Below are 22,850 nucleotides of genomic sequence, written 5' to 3' on the forward strand. Positions count from 1 at the left end.
TGAGTGAAGCAACCCAGGCATTGAAGGACAAATACTACATGACCTCAATGATATGAAATAAACAAGCTGCCTCAAAGAGCTAGAGACTGAACGATAGGCTTACAGGAAATCAGGGGGTGGAGGAAGGATGTGAGCCGACGTCTGCAGGGGTGGAATTTATGATGAGCTGGCGGTAAGTATGAACACAAAGAAGAGATAAAATGGGGGCAAGAGGCTGCCTTTGTAGGGGGATTTGCGGGTTTGAGGGGGGATGGGGATGGGCGGATGAGTAATATTGCCCAAAAAGTGGGGGGAGGGAGGGGTAGCATATGAACACAGGAGAGTGTCAGGTGTTGGTTGAGAGTAAAATGCTGAGAAAATCGTGTCAAAATATAATTAAGAGGGTTACCTGTTTAGGATGCTCGGAAGGGATGGTCCGATGCGGGACGGGCTCCTGGGGAATGTCTGAATGCTCATTTTGCCAGAGTGGGTGATACCATTGGGTAGAGACCCAAGTAGTGAGAGTGGGGGTGGACCCACATCCTGGAGAGGACTAATGCCATCAAATAGAGGGAACTGTATCTCTCTAGAGAAAGGGTGGCTCCCAGGGCATTGGGGCAGCTGAGCAATTTAGGACCTGAACACTGTTGCAAGTATCTCTGGACGTGGCTCCTCAGGAAACGTAGGTTGGCTGTCACTGTGGGCACCAAGGGGATGGGAAAATGGATGTTAAATGTGTGAAACCAACGTAAAGGTGGGGTAAGAGAGGAGTTTCATGAGAATACACAAGGATGGATATAAAATATGTAATATTACATCATAAACATATAGGGGATGACAGAATGACAATGTAAACCATAATGTAAAACATAGGATAACTAAAAATGTTAGAAAACTGTGTGTCCTATAGTATGCACCACAATGTAAGCACAGATGTCACCTGGTTTGAAAGCTATTGTCTCAGACTATGTACATCACTTTAAGTAAATATGTTGTGAATAGGTTGTAAGAGTATCGCTGTGGAAGGGAAAAGGTTTTGTAGTGGATGTGTGGGAGTGCTGTATATTGCATACATGAATTGCTGTGGTCTAGGGCTCTTGTGAAGAGAAGTTCAATAATTAGGGGAAAAAAAAAAGGAAAAGAAAAAGATAGGATGTAGAATTTTTCCAAGTCAACATGTATTCTATATCTAACCTTTAAACCCATCGCTATATTCCATTTTGCTAGTAAGAGATCCTGACATGATATTGGGGCTTCAATATTCAGGAAGTTCTGGATCCCAGAGTGGTCCAACAATGGCAGTGGAGAAATACTGGTATGGGATACTATTGACAGGGGATATATGGCTGACAGGGAGCTATACAGGGCATATGTCCAGGGTGCATGGTAATGTTTGGATATACTCATAGTGGCAACAATTAAAAACTAAAGCTGGGGGGGTACTGGGTCCCTGGCTGGGGGTGCTGTGCCGTGGTCCCTAGGGGAGCAGCGGCAGTCCCCCAAGTGCAGCGGCAAGGTCCGAGAAGGAATGAAGGTCCAACAGTAAGCCCCTGATACTAATGACTATGCTTGTGAGCCTATAGGCCTGAAATAAGAACAAGGCCTAGAGCAGCACTGTGTCTGGGAATTTCCTCCTGACAGCCTTCATGTTACTCAAATGTGGCCAGTCTCGAAGCCTAACTCAGCATCTAAATGCAAGGCCTTCCCCCCAGCGTGGGACATGACACCCGGGGATGAGCCTCCCTGGCACCGAGGGATCACTATCAACTAACAACTGATAATGCAACTGGAAAATGACCTTGAATTGAAGGTTCGATGCGGATCAGTAGAATATCCCTGTCTACATAGAATAATATGACTTTAAAATGCTGTTTGATCTAATGTAAGGGGGAAATAGAAAGGATAAATGAGTTTATATGGCTATGAGTCTCTAAAAAAAAAAGAGTCTGGAGGCTGTCAGAAGGATTTCCCTTATGCACAACTGAGCAGAGTCTAAGAGACAGATAAAGTAGATATAATCCCCAGGTATTGGTTCCTTTGAGGGCTAAAGGGATCCACGGGTTCTACGGTCATGGCAGATAGGGCTCACTGCCATGTCAGATGGCCCTTCTATGGAGCTGGTGTTTCTGCGTGATGAAACTGAACCCAGAGGGGATCTCTTTTCATAAGACTATCATGCTGCTTTACTGGAATTGTAGTTGGTATTGGGGTTCAAGATATATTTAGGGGATTGAATCTTTTTACTGACAATATGATAGCCAGGCCCTGAGCCTCAACAGACTCCAGCTCCTACAATCTGAATTACTGGACTCACCTCACTCAGCTAAGATGGAGTTGAAGAAGGGCAACCACCACACCATGGAGCCTAGAGTGCCTACAACTGAAAGCAGGAGGATTGTATCCAGTAACCATGTGGAATCTGAGCCTCCTCTTGACATAGAGGTGCAACAGACACAACCAATCCAAGGACCTCAGAGAAAAGGTGGCAATGGAGTGGGAAAAGTGGACATGGTGGCTGATGGGTATGGGGAATGGCAGGAAGAGATGAGATGTGGAGGTGCCTTTGGGACTTGGAATTGCCCTGGATGGTGCTTCAGGGGCAATCACCGGACATTGTAAATCCTCCCAGGGCTCACTGGATGGAATGGGGGAGAGTGTGGGCCATGATGTAGACCAATGACCATGAGGTGCAGAGATACCCAGAGATGTACTTACCAAAAGCAATGGATGTGTCACGATGATGGGAGTGAGTGTTGCTGGGGGGGGGGGGGAGGGGTGCGATGGGGGTGGTGGGGTCAAATGGGACCTCATATTTTTTTAATGTAATATTTTTACAAAATCAAAAAAAAAGAAAAGGTATATTTATTATTGCACAGTGTCTTTCAATACATTTGAAAAAGTCATTCATATTTATTATCATGCTATTTTTCTTAAGAAAAAAAATTGTTACCATTTCACAACTCTGCTAATACCACATAATGCCACAAATGTTTTAATTTCAATAATAAAAGCATTAAAAAAACTTTTTTCTCTCTTTTAATATGTTCTTCCTCCCAGTCCACATATTTTCCCCTAAAATCATTTGTAAGAATTTTGAAGATTAAACTTTGTCACAGTTGTGTCTTGGTGTGGAAGTATTAAACTATAAAAGTAAAACCTGCAGCATTAAAGAACAGATACAAATAAGAAATGTGGATCTGACAACATATCCAACTTCACTACTAATCAAAAACGGACAAAAGCAAGATTTTACTTCCAATTTTTAAATTGTAATAAATACACGCCAAAAATGCTTGTACATGGAGAATTGATCTACGTTCATGTCTTTCAGATGGATTCTCAAGTATCGAGATTGTAGTTCAAAACCTATGAACATTTGCAGACATTTGAAGAATATTTTCAAAGTATTTTACAGAAGGACAGCACCAAAGCCTATTTCTACCAGCTATGAATGAGAGCATCTCTCTTACTGCTGGCAAGCATGAAAATTGACAATTTAAAAATAGAAAGATTTTCCACCAAAGTTAATGGACAAAACATTTGAAATCATATTTGCTTTAATTTCCTCCCATGCACTTCCTTAGTTCTCCAGCAGAAGGCGATTGTTGGCAGCCTCATTTCAAATCCTGGTTGGAGTATGTTTGCTGCAACAGGGACCATATCAGTGTGATAGAGGATCCTGCCCGGAAGTTAAGAGCCTTATATTCAAAGTTCTCTGAGGCAGTTCTCCAGCCTTTGCTGGCAGTCCCATCCCTTTCCTGAGGTAGGGAATAAGTCCACTCCCCTCTGTCTTCAACCAGTCCAGGTCAGTAGAGAGGGAGATTGAGAGGGTCGGATCTCCTTAGCCCCTTGGTGGCTTCCAGGACAAACAATGGTGCGGCCCCACCTGTCCTGGACAGGTTCGTGGGCACAGCAGACCAGATTTGTGGGTCAGAAGCTGAGTCAGCCTTGGGCTGCATTCCTCTCTCCCCCCTTTCTGAGGAGCTGGATCTCTGGGGCCCCCTTTGTCTGTAGCTGCAAGCCCCAAGGCCTGGGAATTCAAGAGTGTCTATAGGATGGGGAAGTTGCCAGACTTGCTCCTTCTAACTTACAGTTTTACCAATGTGATTCTTTTCCTTTGCCCCTCTCTCTTCTGGGCAGGGTCCAGCCTTCTGGTATGCTAAGCCCTACAAGATATTTTTCCAGGCCATTTCTGCCTGTCCTCTAGCTATTTTTATGGAAGAGAAGAGAGTCCTATGTCTTTCTCCATCTTTCTCTGATAGAGCTTTAATTTCCAGAATATATAAAGAAATCTTGCAACTTAACAAAAAAGACATATAACCTAGTTTAAAAAAATAAGCAAAAGATTTGAATAGGCATTTCTCCAAAGAAAATATTTGAATGGCCAGAAAGCTCATGAAAAGATTCTCAACATCATTAGCCATCAGAGAAATCAAATCAAAATCACAATGAGATACCATTTCATACCCATTAGAATGACTGCTGTTAAACAGGTGGAAAATGGCAATTATTGGAAAGGATAAAGAGAAATAGGAACACTAATTCATTGCTGGTGGCAAAGTGAAATGGTGCAACTTCTGTGGAAGACAGTTCGGCAGTTCCTCAGACAATTAGGTGTAGAATTACTTGATGACCTGGCAATCCCACTACTAGGTATACAACCAAAAGAACTGAAAACTAGGATTTTTTCCACACTGATGTTCATAGCAGCCTTCTCCATAGTTGCCAAAAGATGAAAGTAAGCCAAGTGTCCATCAGCGGATGAATGGATCAACAAAATGTGGTGCGGATATATATATACAGTGGAACACTGTTCAGCCATTAAAAGGAGTGAAGTTCTGATGCATGAGACAACATGGATGACCTTGAAGACATCATGTTGAGTGAAAAAAGCCAGACATAAAGGACCAGTATTGTGTGATGTCACTGACATGAAATAATTTTAATAAGCAGACTCGTAGAGTCAGAATCTAGAATGTGGGTTACCAGGAAATGGGGTGGGAATAGGGAATGGAATATGAGGCATAAAATGTACAGGGTTTTATTTGAAACGATGGAAATGTTTTGGTATAATGCATGATGGTGATGGTAGCACAATATTGTGAATGTACTTAACAGCACTGAAATACATATCTGGATGTAATTAAAAGGGGGAAGACTAGGTTGTATATATGGTCGTAGAGTAACAATTTTTAAAAACTCTGTGGAACTGCACTACACAAACAGTGAGCCTTAAATTAAACCTTGAGCTATAGTTAATAGTACAATTATAAAAATTATCTGGTTCAGAACATACTTGGCAGAGGAAAGAGCAGGATCGGAGGAAATGGGAGTGAGCCTGGCACGTTTAGGGAGAGAACAGAGGCCAGTGTTGCTAGAGCAGAGTGACGGAGGAGAGCAGAGGAGGAGAGAGAGCCAGAGGCAGCAGGTGGCCTGATCGTGAAGAACCTTAGAGACCATTTAAATAACCTTGGCTTTTCGTTTTTGGAATGGCGTAGGAGCCGTTGGAGGACTTGAAGCAGTAGAATGACAGGATCTGACATGGTCGTGTGACAGTGATGTCTTAAGCTGCTGTGTTGAGAGTAGACCTTGGTTTGGAGGGTCGTGGGGGAAAGCAAAGTCAGGGAGCTATTGTAGTCTTCCAGGCAGGAGACGCTGGTGGCTTGGACCAGGGTGGTAGTAGAGGGGGTCATGAGAAGTGGCTGGATTCTGGATAAATTTTTGACAGTAGAGCCAACCAGGTTTCCTAATGGATTAGATGTGGATAGAGAGGAGAGAAATAAATAGCAATATATGACTACAGATATGCTCTGTGAGTGGTCATGACAGGTTCTTCTCTGTGCTTTTCTCGCAAGGACTGAGTCTTCTCTCTGCTCACTGAGAATTAGTGTAAAGAGAAGCCTTTTTATAGTGACCTTTCTAAGAACATTGGGAAAAACAAAAAACTGAGGATGGGTTTGAGAGATGCGTGGCAGGATTTTAGAACAAATTATAGGCTTTGCAATACTGTAGACTGAGATACCTTGATATATGTGTTTATAATTAGTGTTAAGAGTATATTGAAAACAACTCTAGGATTTCTGTGCCCAGCCAGAATTTTTCTTTGCATCTTTTAATGTGGAAAAGACAGCTTGAGACTAGCAGAGATTAAACCAAAGAACTTTAAGGATAAAAAGAAGTGTACTTTTATTATAGTTCATCTCCAGAACCATTTCATTCTTTGTTTTAATTATTTTAGTATCAAGCTACTCTTTCAGGTCCCATGAGAAAAGATATTAATTCCTATCACTTACCTTTATCCTATAAATACTGCTTTTTAAAAGCAATATACTAGAATGCTGAATTTATTTAATCAAAATAGGAGTAAAATAAGCTCTCTCTACCATGATTTATACTTGTAAATGTAAAATGAATTTCCATGACAATTCACTTGATAGGCTTTTTGAAACCATTCTAGTTTAATATTCTAATCTTATCAAATATTAATCATTTATTAACCATATGTATGTTCTTTATAGATAGGGCATTCTTCTTTCAGTAAACTCAGCAAAGTACCATTTTTATATAGCAAAGTATCATTTTGCTTTTTATATTTTGTAGAGTTATAACTGCTGGTATAAAATTTGATACTGGTGTATTTCAAAGGTTATTTATGTTGAGTGGTATGGAAATAACACAGAATTTGCACACATAGGCAAAAAAATGTAAACTTTTTGTTTTGTTGTAACATTGTCCAAATAAAATCCCCTATAACTGAATGCTCTGGAAAATATAAAAATACAGACTCCATGTGACCAATGTGTGACCTCAGACATATTACCGAACTTACCTAGTTTCCTTCTACATAAAGTGGGGATAATAATATTTTCCCTGTAGAGTTGTTGTGAGGATAAATGTAAAGTACTTAGAACAGTCCTGGTGCATAATCTAGCATTATAAAATTGTTTATCCCTATATGGGAACTCTGTATTTTATGCATGATTTTTCTGTAAACACACAACTTCCCTAATTAAAAAAATGTATAAAAAAGTGTTTACCACTACTACTCCCTCCCCCTTCTGTTATTCTTATTTTTGTGTATCTTACTTTCACACTTCTCTTTTTTTCCAGATCATTGATCACTCAGGAGATCCTGTAGAAGGAGTATATAAAACTTATGTTTATGTAGAAAACATTATTAAACAGGTACATATGCAAACCCTGTAAGATTTTCATCTAAAATATCTTAGACTGTTTTCCGTAAAATGGAGTTTTCCAGAGAAAACCACTTTTTTTTCAAACCACTTGTTATTTACAAACAATGCGGCTGTTTCTGTTGTCAGTTCGTCCTCACGATCTTACCATGATATTTCTCACACTAGACATCTTTCTTTCTCGTCTTTCTCACAGAGCTCTCTGGTGCTTGAATGCTTGTTATATGTAAAATATATTTCAAAAGTGCCCGTTCAAAGGTAAGTATTTGAGGAAAACTTTAGGTTTTTGCAATAGAGTCTCCTTAGCTTCCCTGTACACTTTGAATTTTTATGTATCAGAAAAGTCCTTCTCAAATGTTTCCACCACATGATCCCTGACAGCAGAGGAGGAGGACAGCTCACCTCTAGGGTCTGAGAACAGAGGACCACAGAGGTGTCTCAAGGTCAAACTTTCTTTGAAGCTTCAAGTATTATCTTGAGGTTTTATAAGAGTTATATATTCTGCTCAGTAGTATGCCTGTTTATATTTAATATAAAAATCAGCTTTAAAGTATACATTAGCAAACATGCTAATAATGATTATAAAACAAAATAGCCCCATCTTCAAGTGAAACGCATATTAAAGGAAAATATACCATGGTTAGCCCCTTGACCACCTCCCCAGGGTACTGGGGACCTATTGAAAAGTAGGGGATTAGATTATCTTTTCTGATTAATTTGCATTACCAGCATGGAGATTTGTTAGCTGAGAAGAGTAAGCTCCAAACCTAATGATACGAGTTCTGCCAACACTATTTGTGGAGTATTCTTTAGTCTAAAGGCTATTACCGATTTTGATCTTGTCGATAACATTGTGAATTTTAGGATCATGATAAGTAAAATGCATTGGGTAGAATGAATGGCCACAAGTAAAAATGAACTTATTAACCATCTTCTAATGCTTGAAGGACACACAACATATTTTCAGTCATCTAATATGAAGACTAGACATAACGGCAGAGGTATTTGATACCAAGAAACCCCATCTTAGTAATTAAATTCTTATAAAATGTAACACAATCTATTTCTCAGGCATTAATACAAATCTTTAAAATTTTTCATCCACCAGATATAACCAAAGATATTGTGAAACATTTTTCAGGAAACAAGTTCCATAAGATTCAAATACCCCCCTAGCTTTATTTTTAATAAAAGGAAAAGGTTTTCTTTTTTATTGTTTTTAGTATTTCCTTTTTTTCTCAATTGGTGTTTGTTTTTATAACTATAGACATATTTTTGTAGTTGTACAAAGGCCTCCTGGCTTGGATTTGCCTTCATAAGTAGGTAAAGCTCACTGCAGACCTGTGTGCTGTCCCACACTGCAAGGTTTTTATACTCATTCATTTTCATGTGCTTGTTCTTGGTGTTTAGGACATACTGGGCTTTGAGAACACAGACCTGGAGAGTAAGGATTTGGGCAGTGAAGATTCCATTCCAGAAGAAGATGATTTTGGTGATGTTCTGTGGGACATACATGATGAACAAGAGCAAATGGAAACTTTTCGACAGGCTTCTAATTCAACCCATGAGTTGGGATTTGAGAAAGTAAGCATGCTTGTTCCAACAGAGATCAGTCCCCATTTAATGGCTGTGTTGTGATTGTGTTCCCACCTAAACAGAGTCAAGGTGAAGACTGCCCTTATGTTTTGATTATCCATGTTGAGATGCAATTAAGTTTATTGTATAGTGAAAGAGTCAAATAAACTTATAAACATCAAACATTTTCATCTATAGATTACGATTTATAACCCACATGCTCATTATGCCACCATCTGTAACCACCCAGACCAAGATTAGGATTTTAGGAAGCCTGGTAGAAATAGTAAGGCAATTCTTAGAAGAATCAAATTATTAAAACATTCAGAAAACAAAGCACAGAAGTTTATCCAATAGGCAGATTAGTCCCTTTTTATTGGTCTAATCAACATCCTTAAATATCTGAACAAATTAGTAGAATTTGAAGTGCACAAGAATCTATGCCCAAGTTCAAAAAATACTTAATAATGTAAAAAATCTGTGTAAGAACTAATATGTTAAAGAATATTATAGTAGCTAACATCAACATCTGTGCTTTAATAATTTAGACTGCCTGGGTTTGTGTCCTGTCTCCACCGTTTCGTACCTGTGGATTTTGATCAAGTTACTCAACCACACTAAGCTTGGATTCTCTTGTCTGTAAAGTGAGAACTAACATAATACCTCAGAGGGCTACTGAAGATTTGATAAAACAATACATGCAAAGTTCTTAGCAGAATACTTACATAGTGAGTGATAGATTAGTCATTTTATTTATTTTATGAGAGAGGTATTATTACTATTATTAACTAAATGATGGAGGATGATTATAAGTCAACTGTATTTAGTATTCTGGGGCATGTGCATCATCACAATTTAAATTCCCTTTTGTTTCTAGTATTACCAAGGACTTAATGATCTAGTGGCAGCACCAGCACCAATTCCACCTCTTCTTGTATCTGGAGGACCAGGTTCTGGAAAGTCTTTTTCTTTTTATCCAAGTGGTATGATGCAGTGGAAACTGTTGTTGTTTTATGTTGTTGTTGTCTAAATTGCTGAATTCATTCAACTTCCTTATTGCATGTCTGGCTTCCTGTGTGACCTGTACAAAACATTAAAGAGAAAAGGAGTAAAGTAATAGGCTCATGCCGAAGTATATATATAATTTGGATATAAGAGAAAGATATAGGTTAACAAAGAAATAGGAATGGTGAGCATTTGTACTTACATACATAATTTATATAGAAGCACTAAGGGAATGCTGTGTAAGGAAGTAGGGCTGTGTGGTGTGGAATTAGGTGAATTATGGAGGTGATATGCTTTTGTTTTCAAACATTGACTTCATCTTAAAGGTTTCATTGAGATTTTAAATATTTGAAACCATAAGACAAATATGCGCTATTTAGAATGAAATCAATCTTAAAGAACACCAAAAGGCAGGATAACTGTTACCATGAATGCAATCTAATTCTTTTAATCATGAACTTCAAATAATATGAGAATAATTTTTTTTTCTTTCATTTTAGTTTATTACAATACTTAAAAATAAAAGAAATAGTAAGTATATTCTTTCACTCATAAATATCATTTACATTGAAGTGTTAGCATATGTTTCCTTTTTATAGCCCTTTTAAGTCATATTTGGGAAATAATATTTTTATACTTAATAATGAAAGATACATTCATTTTGCTAATGCCTTAATCTCCAGTACAGACTACTGTACTTAAATTAGTTTATGCCAATTTGTAATTAGAATGGATCTATAATTACTTTTAAAAGTTTATTTAAAGGATCAACAAATGGAGTAAAAATGTAAATCTCTGTATTTATGAAGGTGGCTGACCATGTGGTGCCTGAAGGTGGCATTTGATGTTTAGTGAATTGTGAGTTCTTTTTTGTTGTTGACAGTAAAGAGGCTTCATTAGTCTTCAAAAAAAGTCTTATCTTTTTCTTCCAGGATTCAGTTACAACAGAAGAATTCCCCTAACACACTAATTCTTTCTCATTTTGTGGGGAGGCCCATGTCAACTAGCTCAGAGTCTTCCTTAATTATTAAGCGACTCACTTTAAAGGTATAGTATGCCAGCTTTTAGAACATTTAGCATTTTAATTCAGATTCTGAGATTGTTGAGGTGGGTAAGTCCCTGATGATAAACCAATTTTCATTGGTATCCATTTGTTTTGATTTTGTAGAAGCTTTCAAATCAACACTTTATACACCTGGGTCATCCTGGCGACTCAATTTGGGTTTAAAAGTAGGGCTGGAATATTTCCCACTAGCTGTAATAAAGTGTCTCTCTCTTCATTGGCATGTGTTCTTATCTTGTAGTTGATGCAGTAAGCTTCTTGAGGAGTTTCCACGTTGGCTAGAAAAGCTCTCTAGGCCCACCATCAGGGCAGCAGCAGCATCATCATTGATTCTATAGATCAAGTTCAGGTACTGTTTTCACTTTGTAAACTACTAATATACTCAGGCAAAAATATTAGTAATGGCTGCAGCAGACTTTCAAATGATGTATTTGTGAGAAGAGGTTGATGTTGTTTATTTTATTTTTGCTTAACTCCTAGGGAGGAAGCATGTGGATAAAAGTATACCTTATGTCAGTAGACACTAGTATCTTTTTGGGAAAGTCCAACTGCATTAACACAATTAGCAAAGAATGGTCACTTTGGCATATTTTTAGAAGGCTTAATGTTTTCTTAAGTGTTCAGAATTCAGAGCAGTAATAACAGTGTTTTACTATTTGTTCTTTTAATGTTCTAAGAGAAATAATCCCAAAATAGGATATTATCCTTAATTAATAACAGAGTAAGAGAAACTTAATGAGAATTCCATTTTACTTGGGGAGCTTTTATTGGGTTGTCTAGTAGATTTTAAATGAATAGATTGATTTTGTTTTTATATTTTTAAGCAAGTTGAAAAACACATGGAATGGCTGATAGATCCACTGCCAGTGAATGTAAGAGTAATTGTTTCTGTGAATGTAGAAACTTGCCATCCTGCATGGAGGTAGGATGCTAACTTTTAGATTACGTAAAGTGTTTCAAGTGCAAATAAGGAAACTGTTTTTGATATGTGTTTGTTGTTTTCATATTTTTCATGTAAGTATCAGTGAGGATGGGAGAAATGGATGAATTAAAGTACAGATAGAATCTGTAGGATCTGGTGATGTTTAGATGTGACATGTGAGAGAGAAGGAAAAGATATACAAGTTTCTGACCTGAGAATTTAAGTAAATTGTGGTTCCATCTGCTGACATAGGAATCACAAAGAAGGCTCAGGTTTGTGGGGGAAAGATCCTGAGTTTAGTTTTTAGACATGATTAGTTTGAGCTGCCTATTGTAGCTCCAAGTAGCAATGTCCAGTGGGCAGTTTAATTTATGGATGAGGAGAACAGGGAGTGCCAGGCAGGGGTGATATCCTGGAGAACTGTTTTCCTGTTTAGACATTTTTCTCCTAATTGCCTCCTCCCCATGAAATGTTAATACCACACATATTCTGTATATCAGTGTATGTGTGTATGATATGTATGTATGTCTGTGCTTGTGCATAAAAAGAGTAAGATTTTTTCACACACACCACCCCCTCAACCAATTTGCACCATCCTTGTGAGAATGCATGCTATAGGAAAATTAAATTCAGACTGGATTATATGTACCTATGGAACATGCTGTGTCTTTTCTTCTTCTTAAAGGAACCAATACCTATGTTTCACTTTTCCTGATTGTATAGAACATAGAATTAGAATGGTTTACCACCTACTTGTATAATAGTAATACATATGGTCCTTATTTTATAATTTTTGTTGTGATTAATAGTTGAAAGTAATGATACTCATGTTAGGATGAATGAAATAAATTAGTATTACTATTAATATGATTAACAGAAATTAGCTTTGCTTACTTTATAAGGGTATTATTAAAATGTAAGTTCTTAATGAATTCTAACCTTTGTGAGTAGATTATAGCTTTTGTATTATGAGAAGAGAATTTCATTTTTTTTTTCCTTCAAATAAAAGATTGTGGCCTACACTTCATCTTGATCCTTTAAATCCAAAAGATGCAAAATCTGTTATAATTGCAGAATGTGACTCTGTAGACAATAAACTGAGTAAAGAGCAGGTAAGTGTTTTTCATTTTGATGCTGTCTTTCATTCTATCAGCTTTCCTGCCTTTCTTACATGAGACTCAAAATTAAAAATAAGAACTCTCTACTATTATAAGGTTATTTGGCATTGAGTAATTACCTTGTAAAATGCATTCCATCTTAAAAACTAATGACATTTATAGAATAGGCATTAAAAAGATTTTGGTCTTAAGATTTACTTTGATGTATAATAGAAAGTATCTTCAAAGCAAAACGCACTTGCACAGTGATGGCTTGTGCAACTTTGTGGCAGGAGGGCTGCCCACAGCCCGGCTTCCCCCGTGGCGATGCCACTGATGGGACGGCAGGGACGGTGTTGTGCTCGCCGGGGTATTTGTTGATGGCTCAGTTGTAAAGATTGCTCAATTCCAGGATGGTTTTGTATTTTTGTTTTGTTTTTTGGGAACCTGATGCAGGAGTTCTGCTACACTGTCGTTCTACTACAACCTGCTGTGCTCTTTATGTCACCCTTTTCAGCAAAATGGTTACATGGTAAGTGCTGGCTAATTTAAATGCTCTTCTGTGTGTTTTGCGTTTGCTGCAGACCCTTCCTCACCGTGTGGAACTGAGAACGGATCTCTCCAGCAGTCTCTTGGGCCACTCAGATTCTGTTTACTCTAACAGTGATACAAGCAACCTATGAGAATGTGACTACATTAATGACTGAAGATTGAGTAGGTCATGAATTGTCATGACTTGCTGGATATGTTTGCTCAGTTTTCATCATACTAACTCTCCCTACTGGGGATGGCAAAAGAAGGCCGTCTTCACCTTTGGGACCCACCCGTGAGTGCTCTGTATCACTTGCTCGAGGCCCCCGGCGCTGAGAAAGGGAGCATGTAGCCAAGGCACAAAAACGTTATTTTGTCATGTGTCCTTGAATGTAGGTAGATATGTATGTTGGTTGGAATTTTTTTCAATTTTATTGAGACGTATTAATAAAGCATAGTAATAGAATTCGTCCAAAGTGTACAACCAATGGTATTTTGTATAAGCGTGTAGTTGTGTGTTCATTGCTTCATCATTATTAGGGCATTTTCATTATTTCAATGATAATAATAAACAAAAACAGGCAAACAAACAAGAAAATGCCTCACCTCTCATCTCTCTATGCTTCCCCCACTCTACATAGCTGCTGCTTCTGGCTATTCTCTCCAAAGTGTATAATCAATGACTTTTAGGATAATCACAATGTTGTACATTCATCATCTCAAAAATTTTGGAACAATTTCATTACTCCAAAAAGGAAGATTCCACAACCCTTAACATTCCTTCCTCTGACCTACATGACCACTAATCTCACTTCATTTTTATAAACTGATTTATATTCACATTTTATATAAATGAAATCACACAATATGTAGTACTCCATGTCTGGTCTCCTTCACCTAGTATAGTGTTGTGGTTTTTTTTTTTTTTTGGCTGATATTAACATTTCATACTATTAACTTACATTTGTTCAATTTCGAAGAAAAAGAGTTGGAATTTGTAATTGTCTCCATTCTCAAAATCCTGATAAACTTTTCATTTTAAAATAGAAATTCTTCTTTTATACATATCCATTAGTATTTTGCCTTTCAGTAAGGCATTAGAATGTTCCACTCCTTTTTTCTTCCATACATCTTTATCCTTAGTCTATTCTAAACCAGAGTTTTTAAAAATTTAATATTTAGGTATCAATCACAATAGATAATAATCCTACCACAACTCGTATTTCTAGACACTGAATTGAGTACTTCTAGCATTTAATTCCATACTCTCATTGTAAGCACCAAATTTTAAATGAAAAAACAGTTTTGTAAAACTTTCAGTTACCCATATTTCTACCATCCTTTTCTACTGTCATCAGTTTTGTAGCACTGTATCTGGCAGCTGTCAACTTGAGTAGCTGGCATAAGTACAGTTTTAGAATGTGAGGCTTCTTCCATACATTTCATAATGCTTATTGAAATGATCTATTTTAAAAGGGACCGTGGACCACTTTTGTTTTTTGTGTTCTTTACACATCTTAATGTTTAACAAAGAGACTACTAGTAAGTATTGTGTCACTATTTTAAAACAAACCTTTTCTTTAATGATTGTTTTTAGCCTGTTGTTTTCCAAATTCTGGCTGTAAACAAATGTAGTTTGCATGGGTAACTAACTAATAAAACTTAACATACAATTATTTTCCTGTTTTCTGTATATATACAGGTGGCATGCTTCTGGATGATAGGACCCATGTCTTACTCATTTTTATAGTCATAATGAATAGCAGCATATATTCAATAATGCATAGTAAGTGCCAGCATATGATAATTGAATTGAATTAAATGGTACACCAAAATTAACTCAATGACTCTAGCAGCCCCATAAAACTGCATTTTCCTGCATCATGTTTTATTGAATTCCTGTTATCAATTGCAGTACAAAAAAATAGAAACAGTATTGTTTTATTTACCCCCAAACTTTCACAAATGTTGGTAGGCCATAAGAAATGAAATCTATTCTCAATTCCAACAGTGCTGGGCAGAGAGGAAATTTAGATAATGTACTTCATCAGTGTTTCCAATGTCAAGATACTGTTTCATTATATAGACTTGTTCTGCAATCTATACAGGAGTCCATGGCCAATGATACAGAACTAATGAAACAGGTAAAGTATAATTTAAAAAGTATGCAAAGACGATTACTTTATACATGAATTAAGGTAAAACATCTTTTAAAATTTGTGATTAAATATGTGAAATAAACATATACAGGTACATTTGCAACCATAGTGAGCTTGTTAGCCAGAAATGATGTCTTGGTAGAATTTGCCTTGTCATGATTACCACTAAGATTTATCATCTTTTTATATTCGTTGGCTATTCTTGTTTCCTCTTTTGTGAACTGAGTTCAAGTCCTTTACCCATTTTGTAAACATATTGTCTTACTCTCATGTGTAGGAGTTGTTTTTTTTAGTGGTAATACTGATATATATTTTAAATTAGAAAGATAACCTGTATTGATTACTTATTACAAAAATAAGGGAAAAAAATACCAAAAAACAAACCCATAAATTCATTTGAAGTAAAATGAAAAAGACAGTTGCGCATTGGGCTCATGTTTTCAAACTTTCTTATACTTCTGTATAGGTTTCAAATTACTTAATATCCCCATGATCAGGATTAACAAAAGTTTCTGGGTGAGAATTTAATAAATCTGACTAGATTTGTTTTATATTGAAGAAGAGAAAAGGTAAGGTAGCCATTCCTGCTTCTAGTGAGATTAATGCCAATCCTAACTGCACTGCAAGTAATAAAGTTTTTTGATCACAGTTTAGAACTGTCTTTTTGTAAAAAACAAACAAAAAACCCCTTCCTATAAAGTCATTATACATTTCAGCATATCTGAAGAAGTCAGCTCAGGAACGTGTAACTGCAGAGCATTGAAGATGGCGTGATGCAGCAGAGGCGCCTGCGCTGTGTGGCGCTCGGGCTGAGGCTGGGATTGGTCTTTCAGGTGGGAGTTTCCGGGGCATTGGGGTCGTCCTGAATGACGTTTCAGTGATGGACGCAGGCCATGGTATATCTTGTTGTAACTTACAAATTTGTGTGGGAGAGAGTGTGAATGATAATGTGGGCTACCGTCCACATTTGGTGGCGCACTCCGACGTGTGTATCCGTTGTGGCAGGCGTGCCACACTGATGAAGGTGGTTGTTGGCGTGGGGAGCGGGAGAGGGCTGGGGGTGGGGCTGATGGGCATCCCCTACATTTTCTATGTATCATTAACGTAATCTAGATATCTTAAAAAAAAAAGTATAAAACAAAACAAAACACCAGCAGAACCTTTCAGGCTCATTTCAAGAACCAGGTAATTCCCAAGCCATGGTGGAATTCACTTGGATTGTATAACCAAGATTGTAAATTACATTTTAGAATTCTTTATTTGTGTAAGGTGATTGAAATGACCAAGAAATAATAAAATCAAGGCAAAAGAACTGAAAGATTAGGTCATAAATACCAATTTTTTTCTTGTGACAAATTCTCATAGGTGTTTTGTTACAAACTATTTTCATTTTTAAGAATATGAAACGCATAGGAATTCTTAAACGTACTGCATACAAATCCTTTGTTATAGAGTTGGCAAATAAAAATGTACTGTTTGTTTCTTGTCTTTTAACTTTATTGTATCATTCATAATACAAAGTTTTATTTTGACAAGGTCAAAATTATCAACTCTTTTCCTTAACAGTTAATGCCTATTATTTCTTGTTTACAAAAAACTTAGCTCTCATAAAGTTACTTAGATATCATTTATGTAAGTGTATCTGCATGATAAATGTAAAGCCCCCTGTCAAGTAGCACACTAACATGTTACCATGGGCCTGTTTCTAGACTCTCCTGCTCCAGTTTTCTCTGCCCCTTGCCAATACCACACTGTCATGGTTAGTAGAACTCTAAAGTAAGTCCTGATATTTGCTTGGGCAGGTCCCCTTTCATTATTATTTTTCACAATTGTCTTGGCTAATTTGCCGTATATGAATTTAGAAATGGCTCAGCAAGTGTCATGAATTTTAATTGGAATTGCATTGAGTTTAAAGATTAAATTGGGGAAAATTATGTGAGTTTTCTCCTCCATGGAAACCTAAATAACCCTCCCTTTATTCAGTCAATTTTTAGTGTCTTTCAATAGTGTTTTGTCGTCTTCTCCGTAATGGTCCTGCACATCTTTTTAAAAATTTGTTTCCAAGTATCAGTATCATATAGTTAAAATTAACATTTTTAAATTGTTTGTTGCTTGTGTGTTTAATTCTTCTTTTTGAGTATTTTATCTCCAGCAACCTTGCTTTTAGAGTTTGAACTTGAATCCATTTTTATGTTAATTTCTCAGCTTGTAGGTTCCTGGGTTTTTTGTTTTTTTTTTTTAAGATTTTATTTATGTATTTCTCTCGCCCCCCTCCAATGGCCACTCTCTGTGTCGGCTTGTATTCTCGTCAGGCAGCACAGGGGATCAGTGTCTCTTTCTACTGTGTCATCTTGCTGCGTCAGCGCTCCTTGTGTGCGGCACCACTCCTGAGTGGGCTGTGGTTTTGTGCTGGGCGGCTCTCCTTGCACAGGGGCCACTCCTTGCATGGGGGGCACCTGTACACGGGGGCACCCCTGCGTGGGCCGGCACTCCTTGCATGAAGCAGCACTGCACATGGACCAGCTCCACATGGGTCAAGGAGGCCCTGGATATCGAACCCTTGGACCTCCTGTGTGGTAGGTGGGTGCTCTATCTGTTGAGCCACATCCGCTTCCCTCCTGGGGTTTTAACTTCTTGTCCCACCCTCACATCTATAAGCGTTCTTGTCATTGTCCTGTGCCTATGGGCACATGTTTTGCTCATGCACTTCCTAACTGGAGGTAGGGCCTTTCGGAGGTGCTGGTGTTGGCAAGCATTCCGTGTCCAGCTCCTCGCCTGGGCGTGCGAATCCCAGTTACTGGCCCTGCTGCCTGTCTTGTCACCTCAGCCATGCCTACGCCACCTTATCGCCCTCAGCCTCAGTTTTGGCACTCGGGGATGTCCCTTTCTTAATCTGCAAGTTCAGCTGAGCATTTAGAAATGTTTTGTTACATTGTCAGCTACTGTTAGGTGTTTGTTGTAGGAAGGTCATTTTCTTCCACCATCTTCCCAGAATTGGAACCCTGCATCGGTTTTAATAGTACATTTCATGCAGTTTTACTTTTCACTAAACTTTTTTCTGTGTGTGCTATATTTGGTGTGCTAAATCTTATATATGCACTCTTAGTTGATTAAGCCTTTTGGATGGTGTGTTTTATTGTCAGAAATCTTTTTTGGTTTAATACATCATTTTAATGATAAGTTTGAATAAAAAGTTAACAAAAGAATTATTGTAGAACTTTAAATGACTGCTGGTTACTTGCGGAGGTGCTGTATGATCATGTGGATTTGTTTTTCTCCCTAGATTCTCTGCCTTGTCAATATTAGTCACAATGGTGTGAGTGAATCAGAACTGATGGAACTATCCCGAGATGTCCTGCGCTGCCCTCACTTCCCTTCTTCACAGTTTACACAAGATGTGTTTGTTGACTCAAGTTTCAACATTTGCAAGTAAATATCATTTTAATAACTTCGTAATAAGGTTTTTTTCTTTTTTTTCTTTTTTTGCTTAGAAACATCAACATATCATTGCATGGTTTTACAATGTTGTTATTTTAAATGTTTCAAATATAAGACAAAATTGAAATTTGGTATTACAAAAGATTTTGTAATGATTTTAGGTTAGCTATAAAATTTGCTTATGTACTACCTTAAAGGGGTAGCTATTACTTTAAAAGTAGAATTTTTTTAGAAGAGAAAGAATACTGTTTTCACTTTTATGTTCCATTTAATTACACTATAGTAATGAGCTTGTCCTCTGTAGGTCAGTCTGCCTCCATTCACAGCCCAATTCTTCACAGCTTAATAGCTCCACAACCTTGGCAACTTTCAAGCTTATCCCAGGGACTGTAAAGAGACAGCCCTTGGTCCTTCTGAGATTTTAGACATGATGTCTGGCACAGAGCAGTAAATGCTTAGTAAATATTGGCTAATACTATATTATCATTTGCAGTTCTGTGGTTGATTTATAGATGTGTACAAATACAAATGAAGTCTTTTATTTGAGTATGCTTTATGGTATTTGTGGGTGTGACTGTCATTTCACTGATTTAACATTCTCCTTTATTGTGTATTTTTAAAATATGTTTTACTCTTTTTAGTACTTTTTCACTCCAAATTTATGGGATCTTTAATATATTAACTAAAATTTTGAATTCAATTTCATTTTGAATTCTTAAAATATTAGTACAGGAATCTTTATTCTAATTTATGTTTTTCACATGAATATATCCTGAATTTAAAAATATTCAAATGCCATTTCAATTACACAGGTATAAAATTGAAAAAATTATCAATTCTTTTTTAGTCATTCATTGTTATATGTATAGCAACTTAGAGAAAATAAGATGTATTATTTTTCCTTTTTTTCTCCAGGCTTGGGAAACAGTAAGATTGGAGTATATAGACAGTCCAAGCATTATTTCTTCATATAGGCAAAAGCTCATTAAGTATTTCACCATGCAGCTAAGGTATTCTAAATGTCCATGTTGTTCTTATGTAGCTTCTACAACACACTCTACCTTTGGGTCCTTAATATTTTTCCAAAGGTTTAAACTTAGGTGAAATCAAGTCAGGATTATTTTTATTATTTTTATTTAATTCTAGTTAAATAGTTTAAAATATGTGTGCCATTGTGTATCCAAGGGTGTATATTTAGATCCATTGAAGTTTTTTTTTTTTTTGGTAGTTCAATTTTAGGAAATGTCTTTAGAGTTTGGTTGGTTGGTGGTACTGAATTTTATTGAATTTATTTTCATAGTTTGGTAAAGTTTATGACTTTGAGCTAACTTTCTCAATATAGAGTATTCTTAAAGAGTCAGGGGCATATGATAAATATGTTTTCCTGAAGACTGTTTGAAGCAATCTCATTGTGGGAAGATATCATTGAGTACTGTCCCTTCTCTTGTAATAGTCAGGACAGAGTGACTTGGAGAAGTGCAGACGAACTCTCTTGGCTTTTTCAGCAGCAGGGAAGTAAGCAGAAATTGCAGCATTGCCTCCTCAATCTCTTTGTATCTGAAAACCTTTATAAAAGGTAAGAAACTTGTTGTAGAACATCTTTGTCCAGGGAAACAATAAAATGGATTTAAAATAGTTGTTCAGTTTAGCAAAGAGAACAATGGCATTTTCCATTTAAAAACTGGTCCAGTTTATAGTGGTACCTGAAGTACCGTGTGGGAGAAAGTTTAGGACAATTTGCAAATATGCCATGAAGTCTTCTTTTCCAAGAGAAAAAGTAAAATGATAGTGTAATTGTTGCAACATAAAATCAGAGCTGGAATGTCTTCTGGGGCAGGTTTATAGCTTACTGAATTTAAGCACCCAGAATTGTTCATATTGTCTGCCTCTCAGGACCTCAGACAACTCAAAGTGTGGCCTTTAAATCAGACTCTGGGCTCCAAATAGGATCTTACTTGTGTTGAAATTAAAGAAGGGGTTACCTTGTGAGTCATAAATTTATTTTGTTTGTCTCCTCCAGGTTGTTTGAATTTATCAGTGGCAGAACCACCTTTTTATGAGCCGTACTTCTGATCTCCTGAGCCTCATGAGGATTTTCCTGCCTCACTTAGAAATTTAGTCACTTCTCGTAACATAATTTGTTTTGCTCTTCAGTGAACAGTCAAATTTCTTCACTGAATTCCTTACATTATTTCTGATTTCCATCCCACTTTTCTGTGTTTGCTCGGAAATCAAATTCATTCTTAGGTCTACCAGCTCTGCCATCCTACTCAATATCATTTACAAATGAATAAGCTTACTTTCATCAATCTGTTTCTGGATGAAAATACAACATAGACACTGTGATAATTTGCTGTATTTCAATAGTTTCTTCTGTTCTAATTTCCATCATTTGAGATGATTTTGGGGTAAGTTCAGCAGTCAACTATATATATCATGAGATGTCTAAAAAGGATGCAGATAAATTTCTATTATTGAGTAATCATAATGTTGTTAGTGATAACAGCCAAGCTATGGAGGATTTACTATGTGCCATTGTCTAACACCTGAAGCACATAGTGTTGGTATCTCCATTTCTGCAGATAAGGACAATGAAGTGAAAAAGGTGGGACAACCTGCTCAAGGTCACATAGATTCAAGTCGAGATCATTCCAAGTTTATAGCCTTACCTTATTATACTATACTTACCTACTGATCAGTGTAACTAGCACAATATGAATTGTGGCATTTTCACTATTTTAAATTTTGTTTTTTTATGAAATTACTGTTATTTGTTAAAACAGAAGACACTTTGCTGAGTTGCTGAGTTATTGGCAGTTTGTTGACATAGACAAAAGCGCGATGGCAGCGGAATATTTTGATTCATTGAAGCAGTATGAGAAAGACTGTGAAGGCGAGGAGACCATGATTTGCTTAGCTGATCTTTCCGAAACTCTGGGGCGATTTCTCAAAGATCTAGGCCTTCTTAGTCAGGTAACTTCATCGGGGAGCCAGTGATGGTGTGGGATTTCATGAGGTCTGACACGTTTACTCTTCTTTCCTTGTAAGGGGTTAGTACAGCTTTTCATTTATTGTGCTAAGATTCTTAAGGGTTCATCAGATGACAGATCTTATAGTATTTCTTTTTTTAATTGCCCTTTAACCTTTTTATTTTCCCAGGCTGTGGTGCCGTTGCAGAGGTCTTTAGGAATTCGAGAAACAGCTTTAGATCCAGATCACCCAAGAGTTGCTCAGTCCCTCCACCAGCTAGCAAGTGTGTATGTGCAGTGGAAGAAGTTTGGCAATGCAGAACAGTTACATAAACAGGCATTGGAAATCTCAGAAAATGCTTATGGGGTGGACCATCCACATATTGCTCGGGAACTTGAGGCACTTGCAACTTTGTACCAGAAGCAGAATAAGTTAGATTTAGATCAGTCAAACTCTGGTTTTATGAGGGAGAGTTTCAGTTTTTAATGTACTTTTGTGATAGGCTTTGTTTGGTGGCTGTGTACTTTTCCTTGTTCTCTATTCTTTTGAATGCACCATGTTCAAATAATATTCATCTTTATTCATGGGGTTAACAAAATTAAAACTACAAGATTCATCTGTATTTGAAGATGCGTGGAGGGTGTAGTATAGACTTTGGAATCATAGAGGCCTGAGTTCGAGTCCTGTCTCATTCGCTGATTAGCTTTGTAATATTGAGACTATTAATTAGCATAATATGGAGGTCAGCAAACTATAGCCTGTGTGCCAAATTCAGCCAGCCACTGATTGGAATCTCTTCCTCTATCAGAAATCATTTCTTTTGTTCCATCATAAGTGATATACTAGAATTTTTTCTTCTAACTTATAGAAGTACTGTTTAACACAGATTTTGTAAGAATTTTGGATTTATATTTGACC

At 37.0% G+C, this 22,850-nt stretch overlaps 1 protein-coding gene across 1 annotated transcript in view; it reads left to right on the forward strand.

Moving 5' to 3' along the window:
• Window positions 1-22,850, forward strand: part of LOC131276393 (nephrocystin-3-like) — a 50,094-nt gene that overhangs the window by 21,832 nt on the left and 5,412 nt on the right. Inside the window, 17 exon segments of the mRNA XM_071212456.1 lie at window positions 7,090-7,164; window positions 8,583-8,756; window positions 9,625-9,711; window positions 9,714-9,730; window positions 10,685-10,799; window positions 11,019-11,108; window positions 11,111-11,164; window positions 11,640-11,737; window positions 12,747-12,853; window positions 13,291-13,366; window positions 15,377-15,509; window positions 18,808-18,866; window positions 18,868-18,921; window positions 19,832-19,972; window positions 20,416-20,538; window positions 21,746-21,935; window positions 22,122-22,363. Coding sequence (XP_071068557.1) covers window positions 7,090-7,164; window positions 8,583-8,756; window positions 9,625-9,711; window positions 9,714-9,730; window positions 10,685-10,799; window positions 11,019-11,108; window positions 11,111-11,164; window positions 11,640-11,737; window positions 12,747-12,853; window positions 13,291-13,366; window positions 15,377-15,509; window positions 18,808-18,866; window positions 18,868-18,921; window positions 19,832-19,972; window positions 20,416-20,538; window positions 21,746-21,935; window positions 22,122-22,363 — 1,835 coding nt within the window.

The sequence above is a fragment of the Dasypus novemcinctus genome, chromosome 28, assembly GCF_030445035.2.
Source record: "Dasypus novemcinctus isolate mDasNov1 chromosome 28, mDasNov1.1.hap2, whole genome shotgun sequence".
Lineage (NCBI taxonomy): Eukaryota > Metazoa > Chordata > Mammalia > Cingulata > Dasypodidae > Dasypus > Dasypus novemcinctus.